At 37.3% G+C, this 22,726-nt stretch overlaps 1 protein-coding gene and 1 pseudogene across 1 annotated transcript in view; one reads left to right on the top strand and one right to left on the bottom strand.

The window, feature by feature from the left end:
* Positions 1 to 7,524: 7,524 nt before the first annotated feature.
* On the top strand, positions 7,525 to 15,908 carry LOC108281042 (myosin heavy chain, skeletal muscle-like; annotated as a pseudogene).
* cacna2d2b (calcium channel, voltage-dependent, alpha 2/delta subunit 2b) overlaps positions 15,832 to 22,726 on the bottom strand; it is a 45,187-nt gene continuing 38,292 nt past the window's right edge. The window contains exons 32-38 of the mRNA XM_053674106.1: positions 22,424 to 22,576; positions 22,118 to 22,170; positions 21,925 to 21,980; positions 21,498 to 21,627; positions 21,106 to 21,215; positions 20,523 to 20,605; positions 15,832 to 20,063 (exon numbers count right to left, since the gene is read on the bottom strand). Coding sequence (XP_053530081.1) covers positions 19,962 to 20,063; positions 20,523 to 20,605; positions 21,106 to 21,215; positions 21,498 to 21,627; positions 21,925 to 21,980; positions 22,118 to 22,170; positions 22,424 to 22,576 — 687 coding nt within the window. The 3' untranslated portion in view covers positions 15,832 to 19,961. The remainder of the gene's footprint in view (positions 20,064 to 20,522; positions 20,606 to 21,105; positions 21,216 to 21,497; positions 21,628 to 21,924; positions 21,981 to 22,117; positions 22,171 to 22,423; positions 22,577 to 22,726) is intronic.

Genomic DNA, 22,726 nt, shown 5'->3' with positions numbered 1-22,726 from the left:
AAATAAAAAGCTCTGTGGCTCTAATAAATAGCAAAAATATTACTGTACACATTTGAAAAATAAGACTAATATTTAAATAGTTCGATTATGCTCATAAAATAAATCTGTACTAACAGATCCATGAAATGTATTTTATGGGCTCACTGGTTCCAAAAAGTTTGAGAACCCCTGATATTGAAGAATGTCATGGACATATGTTGTGTTGTTTTAGAAGTATAGTATTTTGTTCTCAATCTTTGGAGCAAAAAGCTTCCATGCCTAGACAAACGTAGAAGCCAAATTAAAAAATGGACCTTAGTATAGCAGTTGTATGTAAATAACAGTATGACAAGTAGCATTTTATAATTTTTCCAGACATTACCAGATTTAATCCTACACTGCCTTATTCAAGTTTTAAACTTTCTTAAGAATTCAAGAGATTCCAAATGGCACAACCATCAAAGGCTGTGACCTATTAGGAGATTGGAAGTTTAAATTCAATGCCATAGTTATGGCATCATGCATGACCAGGAGTCCAAGAGAGCAAAACTGGCCCTGATCCCTGGGTAGAGCCTCCAGCTCCAGCAGCTGGTACTTCAAAAAGATGCTGTGGCTGTCTTAATATGTCTCAGAGGAAGCATATCTCTCATCCTCTTGGCTAACATGCAATAGGAAGAAACTTTTGGTGATAATGGATTAGATATTACTAAACTGGGAGAAAGTTGTGTAAAGACAGAGCTCTAGCCCTTCTAGCCAGCTAAACTAGCAGAGGTTCCCAATATTCTCTCAGATTTGTGTACTTGGCCAAGGACAGATTCCATGTTTTAATTATTTGAACTGACTGCCTATAATGTTTAGAAAAAAGTTTTTAAATACAAATGCGTAATAATCAATACAAAGTGGTAGACAACATACAGTTGTAGTGGCTGAAGATGTAATGTTCCATCAATCCAAATGACATTTTTGTACAAGTAAAAAGGCTTTGTTCACTAAATTCAACATACTCCTTATTAAATAAACTGTTCACCATGATGATTTGGATAATTTGCTTAAAACATTCCATTTCAAATGTAAAAACTGACAAACGTGTACTTGTAATATTATTCTGCCAGTACAATCTATCAGGCAAACTTATTTTATCTGAACACTGACAGAGATATATTTTCAATCAAAAATGATAAGAAGCTTTAATGAGGTACTCTAGCTGTAAAGCAGTGAAATTACTGTCAGCATACTTTGATAGGTCAAATTTATAATCTGAAATCATCTATCAGCGAAACTATATGTTTCATATTTATGACTGTAAATTGCTACACACTTGACTTCATTACATCTGCTCAAAACTGACTTTCTCGTTACACTGCTTTGGATACGCTACAGTACTGCCTATCAAAAGTGAGTGGGTGTTAATTAAAAAGTAGTCATCAAAATCATCCAGTTTTATGGCATGCATATATGTATAAATCATCATTGCTGGTATACAGCAATAGCATGACATTAGTATAGCTAACTGCTCATAATGACATTGCTACCAATTTTTTTAAATGTACATACTCACTTTAGGTTCTTTTGCACAGAGTTGCTTCCTTTGCGTGTAACCACTGTGATCAGTTTGGCTATGAGAACCAAAGATACATGGGTCTCACAATGAAGCTCAAACATTGCTGCCAAACAGTGATGCTCTGAGGTCATACCTATTACAGATAAGTTATGTGTCTTTATACTCTTCTGGCCCTGCACACAGAAGGCTATTGAATACCAGCCTTTTATTGCACCCATAGGGCCACTTTCCAGAGTTTAACATTTTTAAATGACTTGGCTCCAGGATGCACTATGGGAATAAGGTAAGCCAGCAGAGGCAGTGTGATGCTCTGGGCAATGTTATGCTGGGAAACTTGGGGCCTAGAATTCATGTGGATGTTACTTTGACACGTACCACCTACCTAAACCTTGTTGCAGACCAAGTACATCCCTTCATGCTAACAGTTTTCCCTAATTACAGTGGCCTCTTTCAGCAGGATATTGCGCCCTGCCCCACTGCAAAAATGGTTCAGGAACAGTTTGAGGAACATGACAAAATTGTTCAAGCTGTTGACTCGGCCTCCAAATTCCCCATATCTCAATCCGAACGAGCATCTGTGGGATGTGCTGGACAAACATGTCCCATCCATGGAGGCCCCACTTTGCAACTTACAAGACTTAAAGTATCTGCTGCTAACGTCTTGGCGCCAGATACCACAGCACACCTTCAGAGGTCTTGTGGAGTCCATGCCTCGACAGGTCAGAGCTGAGGTAGAGTAGGGGGACCTATACAATATTTGGCAGGTGATTTTAATGTTATGGCTGATCGGGGTATGAAATATGTGTCACTTTTGTTAATTTTAAAGATTTTTTTTATTTTTATTGAAACTTAAGGAAAAATTTGTCTTGGCCAAGACTTAAAAAGCTGCATAATTACTAGTAATAGTAATATGAGCTCCAGCAAAGATCTATGCTTTGCATTCTTTAAATCTGCAGTAATGTTGGAGAGGGATCAGCTGTCTTGGGTACCCTGGGAAATCGCAAATCGCAATAGTATTGAGCATTACTGACATCTGCTGTGCTGACAGTGGAACTGTCTTATAAGGTGAATTACAATAGAATACCCAGTTTATTTTGTCAGAAACAAAACAAGGGAATTTAATCTTCATAGATTCCACTGAGCTTCATTAATTGTTAGCCACTTCTTAGCAACCAGTTTTTAAATAGTTCATATTAGTATTGAACACACTTCAGGGGGAAACAAGTGAAATGTAACTAGTTAATGATACATAGGTTTTATATATATATATATATATATATATATATATATATATATATATATATATATATATATATATATATATATATATAACAGATCAAATGGAATTGTAGTTGCTCTTTATCACTTATAAACTGTAAATCCAGTAACAACTGGTGAGAAGTATGACACTATACATTTCAAGAATAACATTTTCTTTTTCAGGAATAGGACCAACTTAAGGGCTGCAACTTTACACCAGTGACATTTGGGTGCTTCACCACAGCCAAACTGGCCAAGAGCTCCTTAGAAGTCAGACTGGCTACAGCCCACATCCTACAACCGTTTATAGTTCCCCAGACTCTTTCATTGTTACTGGTAAACATGGCCAGATTTATGCAAGCGTATGTATAATATATATATATATATATATATATATAAGTTGTTATTATTATTATTTCTCTTTAAAGTATTTATTTATTTATTTATTTATTTGTTTGTTTGTTTATTTATTTATTAGACTTTTTTTTTTTTACGTATGACAATTCTCAAATGACAGATTAAATGTCCTTGGTAAAACTTTGTTTTCTGCTTGATCTTGGTGTGTGAAATGAAAATCAAATAAGAGATCCAGCATTTGGTGGGATAAATATGGAGTTTGTAGAAACAAGAAATGCAACATTTAGTACTAAATATTCAGATTTCAGCCACTGATTCTATGGACAGAATAGTATTGATCAAGTAATAATATGCAACCCTATTTTTTTTTTTTTTTTTTTTTTTTAGATGATTGCAGACACCACACGTACTTTAACAACAACGACTGAGTCTATTGTTACTTAAAACCAGTGGATGCTCAGATGTCAAGTATAAAAATTGTTCAATTATTTTTGCAATTCCTTGTACTGTAACCTGATCTGTATCTTGCATGCATAAATATTTGAATGAACTGTACAATATTACTGTATGCTGTTTGTTATTAAAAATAATTGTTGTTAGTTGTTTTTTCATTAAAAAATTAAGTTTCCTTCAAAAGGCATAAACAAAATGCTAAATAGAATTAAACAATAGAAAATAAAGGTTTCCTCATGCAGTGTCCTGAATCTTGATTTTTCTGTGTGTGTTTTCTGCACTCATGCCTTATCAGTGTGTATCTGAACGCTGTGTAGTGTCTGTAAGTCTGAAACTAGACATAATTACTATATTTTCAGTCAGCAGTGAGCTAGCACACCTGTAGATATTTTCAAGCATTTACCAAAACCAAATATACTTTCAAAACTGCACTCTTAAATTCACAGTGCTAGACCGTTCAATAAAATATCATTCACAAAATAATATAAATAAAATAAAAAAATTTAAAAAACGTTTAAATAAAATGCGGTATAAAATGCAAAATGTATATTTCTGATCAGAGTTTGGTTCTGGTACTCTACATTTCAAGCAGCTGCTGACTTTGTTGTTCTATTTTATGCAAATGTTGAACTTTGGTAATAATAAACTGGAGGCTTGCTATGCTAATCCTTTTTTAGTATTATTACACATAAAACACTACTAAGGTCATTATAAAGGTTAGGCATAAAAATAAATAAAAACTGACTGTCCCAACTGGGAATTCAGAGAAGTCGAATAATGCAGCTCAGTGGTAGCTCAGTAGTTAAGACGTTGGACTACTGATCGGAAAGTCATGAGTGCAAACCACAGCAGCGCCATGGTGCCGCTGTTGGGCCCTTGAGCAAGGCCCTTAACCCACAACTGCTCAGATATATAAATGAGATACATGTAAGTCACTCTAGAAAAGTCTGCCAAATCAGCACTTCAAATTTAATACAATATTCAAAACATTTTAAGACCTGCGCATCACTTCATTCATGCTACACGATACATCAGCTATAATGGATTATGTTCATGCACATACATGCATTTTTGGGTTTAAGTAAACTATAGCAGGGTAAACCTCTATAGAGGTATATGGGAGACCAGAGCAAATATCCTTTTTGCATTACCATTTGCTCCAACAGTGAAAGAAAAAAAAAACCAGTATTTCCTTTCCATATTATTAGAAACCCCCTTGCAGCAGTGTTTACAAGTTATTTTGTAATTTAATGCCAGGGTAATGTAACAAGTAGTGTTATAAATGCCCATACATTTTTTGTAAAGAAGAAAAATTTTATATATATATATATATATATATATATATATATATATATATATATATATATATATATATAAACCTCTGCTATTTTGTAATATTACTATTGCACTAAATAATACTTAATAATAATTATTATTTTTTATTTGGGGTACAAATAGTAATATAACAATAGTAATATATTTCTGACTTAATTCACTTTTATGTGTTAGACCTTGTGGCTTTTATTTTGGCAGAAAGCCAAATTCACTTCTTATCACCAATCGGGAGAAATGCTGTAAACCTCTGCCCACAAAAATGTTTGAGATTATGTTAACGTAAAAGCAAAACTCACAGCACAGACAGAGATGAAGTTGGTGTGGAGCAGCGTTTACTGTGAACCGAGATGCTCTAAAACAATGATGAGCCGCACATACACTCTGAGTGCAACACAGTCACATGGCTTTATCTAAATCTTCTTTACAGTGTTGGTTCGGTTGCATTTTACATGAATTCAAGACATTTTAATGCTAATTAAGGCCCTTTTTTTACATTAATGAATTTAAGACTTTTTAAGACTTTTTAAGGAGCCGTGGACACCCTGCACGATGAGCGGGAAATGTAGAGATTGAAAAGAACCAGCATCAGAAATCTTTATTGAGACAGATCCCTGGACTGCAATGACAAGAATGAGACTAATACTAACGCAACTAACTAGAAACTGTTTTCTCATGAACTAAGTGAAAATATACAACCCATGAAGCAAGGTTAATTTATACATCCAGTAAAAAAAAAAAAAAAAAAAAAAAACGATTCTAATAACTGGGATCAAGTTTCATAAACACAATTAACTGAAAATAATTAGTATTTTTCTAAAGGTCTTACATCTTAATGTATTAATTATACTAACATTTTAACAATTTAAAGATTTATTACATTTGATAATTTAATTAATAACGAATCACTGAACATTAATAACACATTGATAATGCTAGGTTTTCCTAAAAAAAATAAAAATAAAAATAAACAATATAGAGGACAAAAACCATTACTTTAATACTTCATGAATTCTGAAAGGTCACAAGACCAGATATGCAAAGTGACACTAGCTTGTGCATTCAGATAGACACTTTGAAAGTTAATATGAATTCAAAATTCAAGAGTGGTATTTCTCACATGCATACTGAAGAGGGCATGTACGAGAGGATGGTGAAAGTTATTTAACATTACAAATATGCTTGACAGCAATTCATTTCAAATATCAAAGCTACTGACATGTTCAATTTTAACTGTTCATGCCAAATTTGTCATGTAGGATGCCAGTTGTTAACCCAGGGCACAGGCCAAGCCAAACAGCTGTAACTAACACCAAAAGGGCAGGACACACTTAATCCTAGAGCCCTTTAAAAGATCTCTAACATACACACACCAGCTGTCTCAAGGGTCAGCCCTCATTCCTTGAGAGCACAGAAAGTTGGAGTCAGTTTGACCACAATAACAAGATCCTGAACAGCTAAAACCGGCTGTGCAAAAACCTTACTGTACTGTAACTTATAAATTATAATTGTGAAATATGGCATTATAGTCAAACTATTCAAAAACATTTCTTGTATCTGGATATACAGACTACAATATTCTGGTCATTTTTATTTATGTTTGACAATAAAAGCAAGATGTAACCTATTAAAGTGATTCTTGTGAAAGTATTTTTGGACACATAAAGCAACTTTATCCAGTTAAGCTTACAATATCAAATTTGCAGATTTCTGCCAACAAAAAAAACAACACATGCAAGATTCTACTTAAGATATCTCTAAAACTCTCCTGTAACCATAAGACAGCAACAGCTGACTACTTTTCCACAGCTGAGAGACCCTTCCATTTTTAGAATGTATTAGACAGATTGGCATGCTGTTTTTAGGTCATACGTTAAAAAGTTTTAAACTTTAAAATTATATGATTAGGTGTGTACAAACTTCTAACTTCTATTGTGCATTCCATGATTGCTTAGGTCTGATGGAGAACTTCTTGGTCATCCACCAGTTGAGGTGTAATGGTGTGCTGGAGGGCTGGAGGGTATCAGAATCTGTAGAAAGGGATTCCCCAGCAGAAACCTCTATGGTGACTTCAAGCAGAGGTACACTTTTACACAAATTCATTCTATTAGAAATTTATGCAGATTAAGTCACTCATTACCCCCACTGGAACTAGACAGTTCACTTCAACCATCAAAAAGGCCAAGTGCTTAAGCATTCATTTACGCCATGAAGTGGAATAAATTTATTAATCTGTAGATACAAAGTTTTGAATGCCAGTGTCATCCCAGAGGGACAGATCATTGACAACAAGAAAGCCGCTGAGAAACTCCTGGCCTCCACTGATGTAGACCACACCCAGGACAAGTTTGGACACACCAAGGTAAAAATACACTTAGATATCAGGAAAGAAATTTGTATTTTTAATACATCGGTTGTGTAACTGCACTCATATTGCTCTCGCCTCAAAACATGTCTATCCTAAATGCTTCTAGACTACATATACTTTTCACTTTTTTTAAATTCTGTAGGTGTTCTTCAAAGCAGGTCTGTTGGGTACCCTTGAGGAGATGAGAGATGAAAAACTTGCAAATCTGGTGACCATGACTCAGGCTTTGTGCCGTGGCTGCCTCATGAGAAATGAGTTTGTCAAGATGATGAAACCGAGGTAATGTATAATATGTGCACATAGTGTGTATCATCAATATATAGGAGCTACCACACAAATACATACTGTAGTATGTCACTATAACAAACATAACAACTGAAATATGTCTCTTCAACAGAGAATCAATCTTCACTATTCAATACAACATCCGATCATTCATGAATGTGAAACACTGGCCATGGATGAAGCTGTACTTCAAGATCAAACCTCTTCTCAAGTCTGCAGAGACTGAGAAGGAAATGGCTGCCATGAAGGAGAACTTTGAGAAAAGGAAGGAGGACTTGGCAAAGGCACTGGCTAAAAAGAAAGAGCTGGAGGAGAAGATGGTGTCTCTGCTACAGGAGAAAAATGACCTGCAACTCCAAGTAGCATCTGTAAGGAGCTCAAAAATAGTATGTCTCAAAATATCATGCAAATAAAAAAATATCTTCAATAAACATTTTTTTATTGACAGGAAAATGAGAACCTTGCAGATGCTGAGGAAAGGTGTGAGGGGCTCATCAAGAACAAGATCCAGCTTGAGGCTAAACTCAAAGACACAACTGAGAGACTGGAGGATATGGAGTAAATCAATGCTGAGCTGACTGCCAAGAAGAGGAAACTGGCGGATGAGTGCTCTGAGCTGAAGAAGGATATTAATGATTTGGAGCTCACCTTGGCCAAAGTGGAAAAGGAGAAACATGCCACTGAGAACAAGGTTGACATTTGACTAATATGATTTTAAAATCTTGTACTTTTGGCATACTAATTAAAATAGATAACCTATTTATTATAATGGTCTTTCACAGGTCAAGAACTTAACTGAGGAGATGATTTCTCAAGATGAGAGCATAGCCAAGCTCAGTAAGGAAAAGAAAGCCCTGCAAGAGGCACATCAGCAGACTCTGGATGATCTCCAGAGGAAGACAAAGTCAACACTCCAAGACCAAATAAAAGATCAAACTTGAACAACAAGTGGATGATGTAAGAATTTCATAAGCAATTCCTACATTTAAAAAAAAAAAAGATCATTTGTTCCATTCTAAAGAACCATTTCTCACAAACACAGTTTGATGGTTCACTGGAACAAGAAAAGAAACTCTATATGGACCTTGAGAGAGCTAAAAGGAAACTTGAAGGTGATCTAAAATTAGCCCAAGAAAACACAATGGATTTGGAGAATGATAAGCAGCAGTCCGAGGAGAAGATTAAGAGGTATGTTTTTCCCCAAACATCTAATTTAACAATATAATAATAGTTGCCCATTTGAACATGACACTGAATACATGTTTATCAAAACAATCCACTTAAATTTTCTTACAATCCTACTTACAGGAAGAATTTTGAAACAAGCCAACTTCTAAGCAAGATTGAAGATGAGCAGTCTCTGAGTGCTCAACTTCAGAAGAAGATTAAGGAACTGATGATAACCATTTGATTTGTTCATTAGTCAATACATTATGATTTTGAGAGGTTTTAAAAATGACTCTAACTACAAATAACTGTGCTCTGTAGGCTCGCATTGAAAAGCTGGAGGAGGAAATTGAGGCTGAACGTGCAGCTCATGCTAAATTTGAGAAGCAGAGATCTGACCTCTCCAGGGAACTTGAGGAGATCAGTGAGAGGCTTGAGGAAGCTGGAGGTGCCACCGCTGCTCAGATCGAGATGAACAAGAAGCGCAAGGGCAAGTTCCACAAACTGCGTCGTAATCTGGAAGAGTCCACTCTGTATCATGAAGTCACAGCTGCTGCACTCCGCAAGAAACAAGCTGACAGCGTTGCTGAGCTTGGAGAGCAGATCGACAACCTTCAGCACGTTAAACAGAAGCTGGAGAAGGAAAAGAGTGAATATAAAATGGAGATCGATGACCTGGCCAGTAAAATGGAGGCTGTGGCAAAATCAAAGGTATGACTAGATGACTAACACAGAACATATTTCCTTGTAGATCCCTTCTGTCTACTACTAAACCAAGTTTTCTGATGGGCTAATCTGGAGAAAATGTGCAGAACCCTTGAGGACCAACTTAGTGAAATCAAAGCAAAATATGAGGAAAATGTTCGCCAGCTAAATGATGTGTGTTATCAAAAAGCTACACTTGCTACTGAAGCTGGTGAGTGAGAAGAATAAACTACAAACTCAAATGTGAATTTTACTTCTGCTAAACTAACACTAAACAACATAATTTATAGGTGAGCTTGAACGCCATCTAGAGGAGGAAGATGCTTTGGTTTCTCAGCTAACCAGATCAAAGCACAACTACACTCAGCAGACTGAACAGCTCAAAAGACACATTGAAGAGGAAGTGAAGGTAAATTTATTAAATTAAATAATCATTAATAAATCTTGATAACCCAGAGAACACTGACAAGTCAAAAACATTTAAATTCATGTAATGAATTGTCAACTGGTCAACCTTGTACTCTGAATGGCATTAAAGTTGATGGTCATCTTTGTTGAACACTGTTCAAATTAAACATGAGTAACAACAGAACTTATGCAGTTACAATAAAAAATAGATACTGGATGAATGTTTAAATCAGCAGCAAATATTTTCCCACTAGTCATGTGGAACTGTATTTTGTAGTTAAGAAATACGATACTTCAATTACACTTAAATAATTTCTGAAGTAAAGTCCACAAAACAAAAAGATCATTTTAAAGTTTTTTCACATTTGCATCATTAGCATATGGAGCGCTCTCAGTATAGGTGTTCAATTAACTTATAGAGTGATTATCCTAGAGAAGCCACAAGGCTACATAAAAGTAAACTACATGCCATTCACAGAAGGAAGTTAATTACTGGTTTATGGTAATATTAATGGTTAAGCTTAGTATTAAGATTTGGTAGGCAGAGTCCTTTATAGTAGCAGAAGCATTTACAGGATTTTTTCCCCCACTTTCCTGAACCTTAAATGTATCTTCACTCAAACAGGTTAAGAGTGAGACTGACAGGAAACTGGCTGAGAAGGATGAAGAGATGGAACAGATCAAGCGAAACAGCCAGAGTGTGATTGAGTCCATGCAGAGCACTCTGGACTCTGAAGTCAGGAGCAGGAACGATGCTCTCAGAATCAAGAAAAAGATGGAGGGAGATCTGAAAGAGCTGGAGATTCAGCTGAGCCATGCCAACCGCCAGGCTGCTGAGGCCCAGAAACAGCTGAGCATTGTTCAAGGACACCTTAAAGTGGGTTTTAAATCAAAGCTATGCATCACTAAACTTTAAAACTATTTTCCAAAAGAAACATTACGACCAGTCTTGTACAAGATCAGGCAGTCGATGAACAAATCCTCAATTTTCAATCTTCAACAAATCTGATTTTTTTTTTCATACTAGAATTTTACTTGCATGATTTTTCTCTTGTCTGCACAATACAACCATAATTAGAAGCGAAAGATGATTAAAATCACTTACCTTATTTTGGAAGAGACTAACAGTACTTGAAATAGGCTGTGATCCTTGTGTACCTTCCCCAGAACTGCTAACTCCCTTAAAGTAGCAGAAAACTTACCTTCCCTTACTTAATTTGTGTTTTCTTGATATACAGTATATATTAATACTTAAGAGCACAAAAGCCCCCCATTGGGTAAAGAATCCCAGGGTGTTTCATCAGATGGGGGAAAAAAATTTTTTTTTAGATTTATAGGGACAGAAGGATATTATCTTATCATTATAGGGACAATAAGCCATTATCAACTAAATAATCAACTTGTGGAAATATCAGCAATGCTTGATGTAGAAATAAATTCCCTAGTTGTTTGATATTATAGCTAACTACCCATGAGGAAGCATGATTGGGAGGATGTGCTGCAATGCTGCTTGTTGAAGATGTAGTTAATGTAGTGAAGTGTATTAGGCAGTCAATTATCAGTATAAATGAATTTTTTTCTTCTTAATGAAACACATACTCAATAATTTTAATGCAGTCTGCTCCTATTCACTTCTCAAAACAGCAGTTATTATACAGTGTGATATCCCATGCATACTGAAATTACCAGTATAAATCATTATTTAAAAAACCCCTGAAAGTACTTACGTGCAACACTTACTATCTCCAATAATGCAGGATGGCCAACTGCACCTTGATGAGGCTGCCAGAGATCAGGAAGAGATGAAGGAGCAAGTTGCTGGAGCAAGCTGATGCAGCACAGGAATAACCTGATGCTGGCAGAGATTGAGGAACTGAGAGCTGCACTGGAGCAGACAGAGAGAGGCCACAAAATGGCAGAACAGGAGCTGGTTGACGCCAGCGAGCGTGTGGCACTGCTGCACTCTCAGGTTAGTGCAGTCCAGGTTTAATAATAATTCCTTACATTTATATAGCGCTTTTCTAGACACTCAAAGCGCTTTACATTGTATGTAGGAAATCTCCTCAACCACGACTAGTGTGTAGCATCCACCTGGATGGTGCGATGGCAGCCATAATGCACCAGAACGCCCACCACACACCAGCTATTAGTGGAGAGGAGAGTGATGTAGCCAGTTCAGAGATGGAGATTATTAGGGGGCCATGATAGATGGGGGCCAATGAGGGAATTTCGCCAGGACACTGGGGTTATACCCCTACTCCTTTACAATAAGTGTCCTGGGATCTTTAATGACCACAGACAGTGGTCAGGACGTCGGTTTAACGTCTCATCCGAAAGACAGTACTGTTTTTACAGTACAGTGTCCCCATCACAGTACTGGTGTATTAGGCCCCACACAGACCATAAGGTGAGCACCCCCTACTGGCCTCAGTAATACCACTTCCAAAAGCAACTTTAGTTTTCCCCAGGAGGTCTCCCATCCAGGTACTGCCCAGGCTCAAATTAGCTTGGCTTCAGTCACCAGACAACAGACTAGAACTGCAAAGTGATATGGCTCTGGTTTATCAGGTTTAAAACACGTAAAAATTCTGACCACGGTCAGCAAATAATTTTAATGTTATTTAATTCGTTTTTCAACAGAACACAAACCTAATTAACACTAAGAAGAAGCTTGAGCTTGACCTGGTCCAAATACAAGGTGAGGTGGATGATACCATCCAGGAGGCAAGGAATGCCGAAGGCCAAGAAGGCCATCACAGACGTAAGTATTCAACTCCACAGATTTTGTGCCATTGTATTTTGCAGTTACTTAATTTTTTTATTTTTTATTTTAATGATAACCTGTGACATGACACATACACTAGGCTGCCATGATGGCAGAGGAGTTGAAGAAAGAGCAGGACACAAGTGTTCACCTTGAGAGGATGAAGAAGAACCTTGAGACTACAGTCAAGGATCTCCAGCACCGTCTGGATGAGGCTGAGAACCTCGCCCTGAAGGGTGGAAAGAAGCAGCTCCAGAAACTGGAAGCTAGGGTATGTTGTATGTATTTCACTGTGAATGAGTGACCATTTATATTGTTTAAATTGAAAACTACCAAGTGAAAGAAAGTGACTGTGTGTTGTAGATACGTGAGCTGGAGGGTGAGGTTGAAGCTGAGCAGAGACATGGCGCTGAAGCCATCAAAGGTGTCCGCAAATATGAGAGTAGAATGAAGGAGCTTACCTATCAGGTACAACCGCAACTGTTGTAGTTTCTTCTTCTTGTTGACTCCTGACACATTTTTTACTCAATTCTAAGTACTCACCTCTGTATCCAGACTGAGGAGGATAAGAAGAACGTGAATTCACTGCAGGACCTGGTGGACAGTCAACTGCAGCTGAAGGTCAAGGCCTACAAGAGGCGGTCTAAGGAGGCTGTAAGTGGACAAGACTTAAATGTTAGCTTTTCTGCATTGTAGTGCTTAAAATTTACATTTTCATTCTTTACTGAGGTACCTGTCAAGTTTAGAATTAACAAGGAAACAGGCAGAGCAATTTATGAACAAAAAATTTGGTCATTCAATCTGGTGTAAAAAAAAAAAAAAAAAAAAAAAAAAAAAAAAAAAAAAAAAAACCTTTTTAGAAGCTAATAAATACGTACCTGGTCGTTGAAGTTGATTTTATGAATTTACTTGGCATCAAACTTTTCATTATTCTTATTATTATTTACCGCTAATCGATTTGTTGATATAGTTTAAATAAGCTAACTGGCTAATAATTGCGAAAATCGAGTGAATTTCAGCCGTGAGTCCGTTAGAAACAAGAAGTCCGCCCAAATTCAAAATGAGCCTCGAGCGCAGCTGCGCGTGAAGAGTATGACGGGCCAAATGGGTCATTATTAGCGAGCATCGTTAACTCAGATCTTGATGTAGAACAGAATTCTAAACTGCCAGTTTTATTGATTGATAGCTAGCTATCTAGATAGATAGATAGGTAGGTAGGTAGATAGATAGATATATAGATAGATAGATAGATAGGTAGATAGATAGATAGATAGATAGATAGATAGATATCAGTGATCGTTGTTTAAAACGGCGTAACGATGCACGCGAATGATGCCACAATGCCAACCCATATGGCTTTCCATAGAAGAGAACTTTCTCGAACCTCACAGCGCGCGCGGGACGTGTCACGAATCACCAACACTGCTGCTTTAAACACCACAATGTTACATTTATCTGCTAAATTAGCACCATGTAAACTTTTCCTAACGTGATTACACGACGACAGAGACAGACAATAACTAAACTTCAACAGTGTCAGGCCCTAATAATAATAATAATATTATCATAAAAAATAAGAACGAATAAAAACACATCTTATGACTACAGCACAGATTTTATCATCACAATTCAAGTGTTCAAACACTGAGGCAAATGTGTATTATATCTATAATTACTGAAGCCACTGGAAATTCTAATCTATTTCTGAATTTTCCACACTCAAAAAAAAAAAAAAAAAAAAACAGCATGGCCCCTCTGAAGGAAACCAAGGAAAACAAATGATTTCTGAAAAGTTTCCAAAAAGAACTCATTCACAAAGCTAGAACTGTTAACTACTTAAAAAAAAAGAAGAAGAAGAAAAAATGAAGAACCCATGTATAGGCTGTTTATAGAACTTGTACTTTTTGATTTTTATTCCTACATCAAATACAAAGAGGAGGGTGTACCAAATCAAATGTGGAAAATAAGCTACATGTCTTGTAGGTGAGCTACATGTCTTGGATCTCCAGGTTATCCACAAGGTCTCAAAAAACAAAATCAATTACCTTTATTAATATTCATCTTCAGTAACCACTCCATTTAAAATGGGGGGGGGGGGGGGGGGGGGGGGGGTTCAAATAAAATTTAAAATGTCAGCTCAAGAAAAACTCATTGTTGGCATGTTGTCGTATATACCATGTAACTCTCCACATTTACGCTCATACATATGATTTCCACAGGAGGAACAGGCAAACACTCACCTGTCCAGGTTCAGGAAAGTACAGCACGAGCTGGAGGAAGCTCAGGAGCGTGCTGACATTGCCGAGTGTCAGGTCAACAAGCTGAGAGCCAAGAGCAGAGATATTGTTAAGGTCGGTAACGTCTATCTGTACGTTCCTTTTGATCCTTTTCCCAAAAGCATGAACACCCAAAGATCACTTAAAAGTTGCCAGAGCATGTTTTAAATTGAACACTACCAGTTACACACTCTCAGAAATAAAATGGTACCAAACAGTACTTTTCCCTGTCGCTGGTATGCTACCATCAAGAAGATCTTCTATACCAAGTGTGTATCTTCTACTGGGAAGGCGTATGCGATGTACTTTTAACTAGTTTAGAATTTTAAACAGGTACATCAGTGGTACTTAAGGTTCTATTATTTACCTTAAATTATTTATTAAGTTAAGAATCTTCATATAGTTATCAAAAATGTACTTTGATATTACCACACCACTGACGAGGACATTTAGTCGGCACTCCTGTTGTGTTCATTGACCCAGGCATTTCAATACATTTCAGCAATAATATTTATTTTCAGACCTCCAATCAGTCTTCTCTTGATCTCGATCTCTCTCTTCATATAAATATTTGTGATGGAAATTAAGGTCTTAGTGAGCTTCCTGATGGCGGGCTAGAAGTAAGAGATAGAGGATCTTTGCTAACATCATGATCTTAGTTCGGATTTACAAACAGCAGTAATTTTTTTGTTTAACACTTTTAATTCACCCCCCCCCATTTTAGGGCAAAGAAGATGGAAGTGGTCACTGTATGAAATATGTTTAAACTTTTGCAATGTTATTATAATAAAGATCTGCAATTTATCTAAAATCTCTTCCATTTTGAAGTGTTTTTTTTTTTGTAATCCAAAACCTATTTCTATACAGGGAATAAATAATAAACAGTAAACAAACAACAAACACATCTTCCAGAAAGTTTGACGTGAAAAATATGAATATCTTTATCACCAATTCTCTTATAAACATTTTCTTTTTCCAATTTCTAAGAGGTGAATGACATAATATGATACAAAGTTAGTGCTTCAAGACATTTTTGTGCTATCTGTACAAAACGAACAATACGGAAGACTGAAGAAACAAAAACAAAAATCCCCCTCACAGCAGCAAAAAATAGAAGATAAAATAAAGAGGGAGACAAACACCTGTTCACATTAATAAATCCATTGCTATTCTAAAAGCTTATAATGACGGTATACATACTTTCATAAGTGGCAAATAAATAACTAATTTAAAATAGCCTTTTTAATAAAATACCAACACCAAGCAAAATCAAAGCCATACAAAGTTATATCATGCTGTCATTCATACTTTCTCAGATGCTCCATTTACACCTTTAAATTATCTAAAGATATTAATTCAAACATTGTAAATATTAAAACATCTCAACACAAAATTCAAGTGAAAATTTACACAAACCATCAAATGAAATCAAAGATCATGATTGAAGAAAAACTGACTAACTGTCACCCCTTTAAGCTCAAATCTCTACTAGAGCTGAGGCAAAATGTCACCGTTCGTTCTATTAAGACCAAATACTGATTATATCTCCTTCTGCCTGAATTAAATCTGTGGAATCTCATACCATAAATAACACATTTAAATAAAACATTGGCATGACTCAATGTTGAAAAAATAACCTTCGAGTTAATATATATTTCCATGCAGTATCTCATCTCACATCTCAAAAAAGCTTTTAAAAATGACGAAAAATCTTTTTTTATTCTTTTTTTTTACGTACATTATCATGTCTTGGGCAGTTTCCAAGCTGCAACTGTTGCTCTGTGAATAAGTTTTGTGCTCTGAAATGGCTCCCTATCTGACATCTAATGCACTAAACAGGGTGTTGAGTGGCTATTAAAGCTTAGCCTTAGGCCCTACAGTGCACTGCATAATGAAATGGAAACCATTTTGGTATTAGCCCTGGAATCATCAGTCGCACAGACACTTTCCCATCATGCACAGAGAAAACAACACATTCGTCTCATCAAAAAAAGTCACAACTCTGTAAGATAAGCATAGTTCTGAAGCTTCATATTTACATGAATACAACGCGTGCAAATGAGCAGATCGCTTTCCTACACACAGAGAGAAGCATGAGGTGAGAACCCAGACTTTGTAATAGGGAGCATGGAGCTATACAACATATACATTCACTGAGCACTTTATTAGGAACACCTGTACACCTACTCATTCATGCACCTCTCTAGCCGCCAATCGTGTGGCAGCAGTGCGGTGCATAAAAGTGCAGTGCATCGAGTAATGTTCACATAAACCATTAGAATGGGGGAAAATATGATCGTGATTTTGACAGTGGCATGATTGTTGTTGCCAGGTGGCCTGGTTTGAGTATTTCTATGACCGCTGATCTCCTGGGACTTTCACACAACAGTTTCTAGAGTTTACTCAGACGGTGCAATAAAGAAAAACGTACAGATTGGCAGTTCTGAGCACGGAAACGCCTTCTTGATGAGAGAGGTCAATGGAGAATGGCTAGATTGGTTCGAGCTGACGGAAAGGCTACAGTAACTCAGATAACCACTCTGTACAATTGTGGTGAGCAGAAAAGCATCTCAAACTGCACAACATGTCACACCTCGAGTCAGATAGGCTACAACAGCAGAAGACCACATAGGTCTGTGAGCCAAGAATAGAAAGCTGAGGCTGCAGTGGGCACAGACTCACCAAACTGGACAGTTGAAAACTGGAAAAAACGTAGCCTGGTTTGATGAATTTCGATTTCTGCTGAAGGACACAGATGGAAGGGTCAGAATTTGGTGCCAACAGCATGAATCCATGGACCCAACCTGCCTTGTGTCAACAGTCCAGACTGGTGGAGGTGGTGTAATGATGTGGAGAATGTTTACATGACACACTCTGGACTCGTTAATCCCGATCAATCATCGCTTGAGTGCCACATCCTACTTGAGTATTGTAGCTGATCGAGTGCATCCCATCATGGCCACAAGTTAGCATCCTCTAGTGGCTACTTCCAACATGATAATGCATCATATCACAAAGCAAAAGTCTTCTCGAACAGGTTTCATGAACATGACAGTGAGTTCAGTGTTCTTCAGTGGTCTTTCCAGGTGACTGGGATGTGGTACAACGGGAGATTCGCAGCATGAAAGTGCACCTGAAAAATCTGCAGGAATTGTATGATGCATGTCATCATGTCAACATGGACCAGAATCTCATAGGAATGTTTCCAACATCTTGTGGAATCCATGCCATGAAGATTTGAGATACTATACTATTAGCATAGTGTTCCTAATAATGTGCTCAGTGAGTGTAGTTTTTATGTTTTTTAACACACCCTCATTGACTTCCCCTCACCACATGCCATTTTAAAGCATCTCACTTTATTAGCTCAAGGGAAGTTTACAGATGTGCGTTAGATGAGGAAGTGAGAGAGCCACTGTTGAAGAGATCAATGTAGTATTAATGTTCCAGGTGATATCATCAACAAGACCAGGATACAAAAAAAACAACCCTATTATTAATTAATGTCCTAGCAAACTTTCAATACTCGACACCCAAATACTGGTTTTAAGGCACCCTCATTAACAATTCTGAGGTCACTCAGTAGCCCCATGCTACTTTATGGACCTTTACATTATTTTATCAGCTCAAGTGTGTTGGATGACTATGATAAGTGTTCCTGGGTTAACAAAGGGGGAAGTTAAATTTGATCAGCCAATTGCAAACTGATTGCATCGCCACTAACATACTTTTTCATATATTTGATGTAACACAGCAGAAAACTCTAGCTAACTCGACCTAACAGATTTGAACACTGTGCAACGTTGACTTTACATCAACTGCAGTGGTGTTCTGACATTACACAGCTAGCCAAGTATAATAGTTATTCTATTATTGTATGGGGTTAAAATCGGTTATCTGTTAATCTGTTATGCTGAGCAGGATGTCAAACCGGGGAAAAAATGGTTAGTGATAATGTCATACCATGGCTAATCAGTTCCTCATATGGCAAAATCAGAACATGCAAAAAATGGTAAAGGAAGAAGTTTAGAAATTACTTAATGTTCTACTTTCATGAAGTAGAATAAAACTCCATTAATTCATGACAACTTATAGAATTTCCAGCCCATTTTTTGTGACCTACGTGGTACAGACTTGTCTTGAGGGGAAGTCCTCAACAGTACTGAAATGAAGGGCAGCGATATTATTACTATTATTTTTCAAGGATTTTTCATGGTACTTGGAGCATTTATAACCAATCACTCTTCTGACTTTCACTCAGGATTGGCCAAACTCATGTTCCGTACCTTGTGTCTATCCAATAGGAGGACTAAGTGCACCAAGGCACTGTTGGGTAGTAAACCAGGCAGTCATTTAGATTTGTGCACACAATATGCCTTTTAGACATTCTTGTATCTTTTTGTTTTTAAATGTCATTATACCTCCAAGCAGAGAATATGGACATAATAAGGGACAAATTTAAAACTCCACAACCACAAAGCCCTGGTATGATAGCAACGCTAATACAGATCAAGACGTGTAGCCAAAAAAAAGACTAAACTAAACTATAAGCATGATTGTAAACACTGGTCAAGATCCAACACTCCTGTTGTCACATACACACACATTATATTATATATATATATATATATATATATATATATATATATATATATACACATACACACACACACACACACACACATATATAGCGCCAGATTTGGCGAGCAGGTTTGACGCACACTTACATTATTTGCATTTACGGCAACCTGTTTAGCAAAATTATTATTTTTTTTAAAAACTCTCCTTAAATACAAGACCCAGACCCAGAATAGTCTGTAGAAGATATGCACAACGACAGGTTACTAAGACACACAGCATCTCAATCAACCCATCTGGATGTGTTGAGAATATCAAAGCACTTCAGAATAGGGCAAAAGGACCAAGGGAATTCTGGGAAGACAGCAGAAGCGAAAAGAAGCACTGAAGAGGAGAATAAGAGCGAAGAAGCCGCAGGGATTATGGAAGTTTTACGAGGGTAGACAGGAGCAGGGTGAAGAGAGAGGCTTAAGATCGAACAGTGAGGTAAAGCAATGTTAACTGGACCCAGATGAGGATCCCGATTGGACAGCGCAAAGAGTGAGCCTGCCCACACGCCGACGTGTTCTCCTGAGGAACAGAAAGAGAGAGAGAGAGACATGCATATATAGGCATTAATTGGCTAATTAATTGCAAAAATTTTAAGCACGATTTGAAACGGTAACCAATTAAAACACATGCATTGTTCGTTTTCACATAAAGCAGACAGAGATCTGAAGAAATACAAATATAAAACAATTCAGAATTTAGCCTGGTCAACTAAAAGGTTCTTGGCCTGGGAATATGTGCAACCAAAAATGATTACCAAAAAAATATTAGCAAAAATAAACAGCTTGTCATAGTCACAAAGCAACCACAGTGAGAAGTTGGTGTTAGATCTATTAAAGGCCAGACACGACTTGGTGTAATATGCAAGAATAAGTGAAAGAGAGGGGAAAAAATAGAGAAGACAGATGAAGAGAGAAAAAAGGACACACAGATAATAGAGGAATAGCAGAGTGGACCCAATCACCAAGACTAGGATTTTACCATAGCATTGTAATCAAAGCACTTCTCAGGTCCTTTCCGATATCGGGCAGAGCTCAACACTTCACAGGGAATTTCCTCCTGAACTGGAAGGATCACATTAAGGAAAACCTCTAAACTTCATGTTTATTCTTTTCACTGGTCATAAAAAAATTTAGAGCGAGATTGCATTGCAAAATATAATCTAAATATAGAATGTAATCTGATTAGTTATTTCAAATAAGCAAATGGAAGACTAACCAAGTTAAATTGAATAAAATTAATGCAACAATTGCAGTGGTTTAAAAAACAAACAAACGGTGACTGATTTGTATTGGCTTGAGAAACCATAATCATTAGATACAATAAATCATCTGCAGGATCGTGTAAAAGCCAAACAATATACAGCAATTTTAGAAGATCAGGTGCACTTTATGGTGCCAATACTATTCCCTCTTATTAAACCAACGTTCCCCTAAATTTCATTGTTGACCTAATATCAATATAAAACCTGATCCTCAACTTAACACCGTAAATGTGTCAGAAAGTGTTTGTTATGTGTTATTAAATGGCGGTGAAGCAGACAGCGTGAAGATTGGAAGGATACACTCCATCCTGACTTGTGTAAGCTTTTCAATCTCGCAGGAGCTGCAGGGAAGCGTTTCGGCCACCACGAACAGCAGGTTGGTGTTTTCTATCCTTTTGGCATGGAATAATCTGCAGAGAAATAAAGGTTACTGTACATTGTGTCACTTGGAATTTTTTAAGAAGATTCAAAATTAAACCACGATGGCTTCTCACAAACTGCCGTAGGCTCAGAGTGATTCCTCTTAACCTGTCCACGTTAAACAATATTCTAGCCATTTCTCTGACTAAATAAACTTTCCCACTAAGAACCTTCACACTAGAGCATCTAACGTCCTCTTAATAAATTGGAGGATGTACTGAAAAGAGTGGTGTCCACATGTAAGACAGAGTCGCTTAAAGTGTGCTTTGTACCTGGAACAGTTTCCACAGTCCTGCAGCACGTTGAATGAGTTGGTGGTGTTGGTGAAGAAGAACTGGCTCTGAATAGTCACACAGCTGCTGCTTCCTCTGCTCTCTGTACCTTCAGCAAAAGCAAAATCACCTGCAAACACAGAACAGACACAGATATACAGAACAGCTACTTATTTACACGTTCCTGTGCATTTGTTCTTCATCTCTGTAATCAAACAGGAAACTAACATCACCTTAGAACATTAGGTCAAAGAAATACAATCTTTAAAAATGACTTTGTGGTCAATAGACAACTGAGCACATGAAGCTTTATATTTAAAAAAATGGTTTCGCATTGCTCTACAAAAATAACAAGGCTAAAGGTCACAGCACAATGTGAGTACATAAATACTGGCATCCTAATCAGGATGCCGCGAGTGACACTGACCCATGTTAAACCAGGTGTTGTACACAAGGCCGTAGAAGAGCTGCTGCAGTACAGACCTGGAAAAGGAACAACTTCAATATTTCTATGCATCTTCACACAAACAATAACTTCTACAGGTTCTATTGTATTATATAAACACGTATACTGTCGATATGAATAGCGGCTCATGTATAGGTTTCACTTTGAGACTTACCAAGCGACCGCAGATGTCCACCAGGCCAAATTGAGCAAGTCAGCGACGGAGGGCTTTAAAAGACAGAAGCAGATGAGCAGAGTGACGGGTGTATCGTGATCCAATGAACAACCAATTCAAAGACCTCATGAACTGTAATAACTCAGGCCTTCAACTGATGACTAAAGTGATGATTTGCAATAACTCTGATTATTCAATACACACACACGCGCACACACACACACGCACACACACGCACGCACACGCACACGCACGCACACACACACGCACACACGCACGCACACTTGTCATTTCTCTCAAACTCACCACGATGTAGTGGCGTGGTGCTGCTCCCGTGCGGCTGCTGGCTGTGGGCTCACATGTCGACTGGTACTGGAACGTCTGCCTTCGGGCGTAGATGGAGTTATTATAGAGCGCGTACATTAGGTAGGGATCTACATCTCCGAAAAACAAACCAACCTGGGGGGGGGGGGGGAGGGATCAAAGAACAGGGTTTACGTGACCTAGAACGATTAAACATATCATTGGTTCTAATGTATCGCAAAGACTCCTTGATCTAGAACTGTACCGTTAACATTCAAGTGATAGACTTGATATAAGGTTTTCCAA

The sequence above is a fragment of the Ictalurus punctatus genome, chromosome 21, assembly GCF_001660625.3.
Source record: "Ictalurus punctatus breed USDA103 chromosome 21, Coco_2.0, whole genome shotgun sequence".
In the NCBI taxonomy this organism is placed as follows: Eukaryota; Metazoa; Chordata; class Actinopteri; order Siluriformes; family Ictaluridae; genus Ictalurus; species Ictalurus punctatus.
Note: the sequence above shows the minus strand (reverse complement) of the source record. Positions and strands in the feature narration are given on the sequence as shown.